The 2079-nt window shown below is 29.5% G+C and overlaps 1 protein-coding gene across 1 annotated transcript; it reads left to right on the plus strand.

Moving 5' to 3' along the window:
• The first annotated feature begins 213 nt into the window (after nucleotides 1-213).
• On the plus strand, nucleotides 214-1014 carry LOC108366849 (intracellular protein transport protein USO1-like). The gene has a single exon (XM_017621324.1). The coding sequence runs from the start codon at nucleotides 214-216 to the stop codon at nucleotides 1012-1014; it is 801 nt and encodes a 266-aa protein (XP_017476813.1).
• Nucleotides 1015-2079: the final 1065 nt, after the last annotated feature.

Consider the following 2079-nt stretch of genomic DNA (forward strand, 5'->3'; position numbering starts at 1 on the left):
GCAGAGCTTAGTTAAAACAATTAAATTTAAAGTGAATAAAGGCAGTTAAAAACTTAGAAAACCACAAAAACATAAAAACTCAAGTGCCTCCTTTTGTTAAAGTGATTTGTGCACCACTTTTTTTTTCTTGTTTGTTAGTTTGCAAACACAAAAGAAATTACAATTTTGGTTAAACAAGTAACACTACGAAAGACGGCGATATAAAAGTAAGAAATGGCGCCAAAAACAAGAACAAATAAAAAACATAATAACAAAGAAAAAGATTTAACTTCAAGCGATTCCAGCGACAACGAAACTTCTTCTGTCAACTTAACTACAATAATAGATAAGCTAAACAAAGAGTTTAAAGTGCAGGAGAGGGCGTTGAAAAAAATAAGAGAGTCCCAAGACCACATAAGTGATGGCTTTAATGCACTTAAGAAAGAGATCGATCGATTAACAGAAGAAAATAAACAAATTAAAAAAGAAATGAAAGAGATTAAAACGAATGGAGAAAATGTGAAACTGAAAATGAAAACATTAGAACGTAATATGATGGAGATAAAACAAGAAAAAAACAAAAACAATTTAATAATAACTAATCTACCACAAGTAAAAGACATAGACTTAAAACCGGTCATCATGAAAATTGCCGAGCAAGTTAATGCCAATATAAGCAATGATAGCATTGTAGATGTGTTACAAAATGAAAACAAGAAATTTAGAACACATCCCATAATTGTGAAAATGAAATGCGATGAGTTAAAAACCAAATGCTTTGAATTTAGAAAGAAAGGTGGGCAGATAGATGTAAGCAAAATACTTACCGATATTGATATGAAAGGAAAACATGTAAACTTTCATCAGCTGATGGAGAAAGAGCTTAGCGATCTCATGAAGAAGGTGAAATCAGAAGCAAACAAAAAAAGCTACAAATACGTGTGGGTGAAGGATGCGAAAGTCTTTGTAAGAAAAGACAACAACACTGCTGCTATACTAATTAAAGAAATTGATGATATGAGAAAACTTGAGTAATTAGCTACTTAAGTATATATATATTTTTTTCTATAATCATGGAAGCTGTTAATGCAGCACTTGATATTAATGTGAAATATGAGTTAAATAAATTGATTTTTAGCAATAATTATAAAAATATTAATATAATGTATCTAAATATTCAAAGTATTAGAAATAAGTTGAATGACCTTGATATGCTGATACAACAAAATACGATAGAGGGTAGAACTGTTCATGTAGTTGCGGTAAGCGAAATTTGGATATACGAAAATGAAAATATGTATTTCAATTTGAAAGATTATACTGCTTATTTTGCAAATCGTATTTCAAATAGAGCAGGAGGGTGCGCAATTTTCGTACACAAAACAGTTCCATCTTCTCTCGTATCTGTAATTGAATATGAAGGAAGTAGCTTTTTGACAGTAAAATTAATTAAAGCAAATATGCACATCTCGTGCGTCTATAGATTCTGTGCGTCTGATATCAGCCTCTTTGTTGACAAATTAGAGAACGAAGTATTAAAATATAAGAGATCCATAATTGTTGGTGATTATAATTTAAACCTTTTAACTTCAAATATATATATAAACAACTATATTAATATGGTACTCAGTAGTGGGTTTCTTTTTCTTAACAGTTTGAGCAGAGAGATGTATACACGAAGAGGAAGCGATTCCAAAACCATCATTGATCATGCTCTGACGGATTTAGTTGAATTTTCATACACTCTATCGTTAGATGACAATGAAATTTCTGATCATAGACTCCTAGCTTTAACTTTTAATAACAATGTACTAAATAAAGAACCTCTCAAGAGTGAAATACAAGTTTTTGATTACGCATTATTCGAAGAAAATAATCATATATACAATTTATTAGAACAACCTCACTTTTCGGGATTTCATACACAGCTATGTAGTAGTATTGAAAAATGCACTAGGCGTATTAAAAAAACCAATAAAAATGTTAAGAAGCCATGGTTAAATAACGAAATTTTAGCCGTAATCAAAGAAAAAAACAAATATTATAAATTAAAAAAGAGATATATTAATAACTTATATTTTGAAAATAAGTTTAGGTATT

Source organism: Rhagoletis zephyria, unplaced genomic scaffold (genome assembly GCF_001687245.7).
Source record: "Rhagoletis zephyria isolate East Lansing unplaced genomic scaffold, Rhagoletis_zephyria_1.1 Rzeph_scaffold_02420, whole genome shotgun sequence".
Classification (NCBI taxonomy): domain Eukaryota; kingdom Metazoa; phylum Arthropoda; class Insecta; order Diptera; family Tephritidae; genus Rhagoletis; species Rhagoletis zephyria.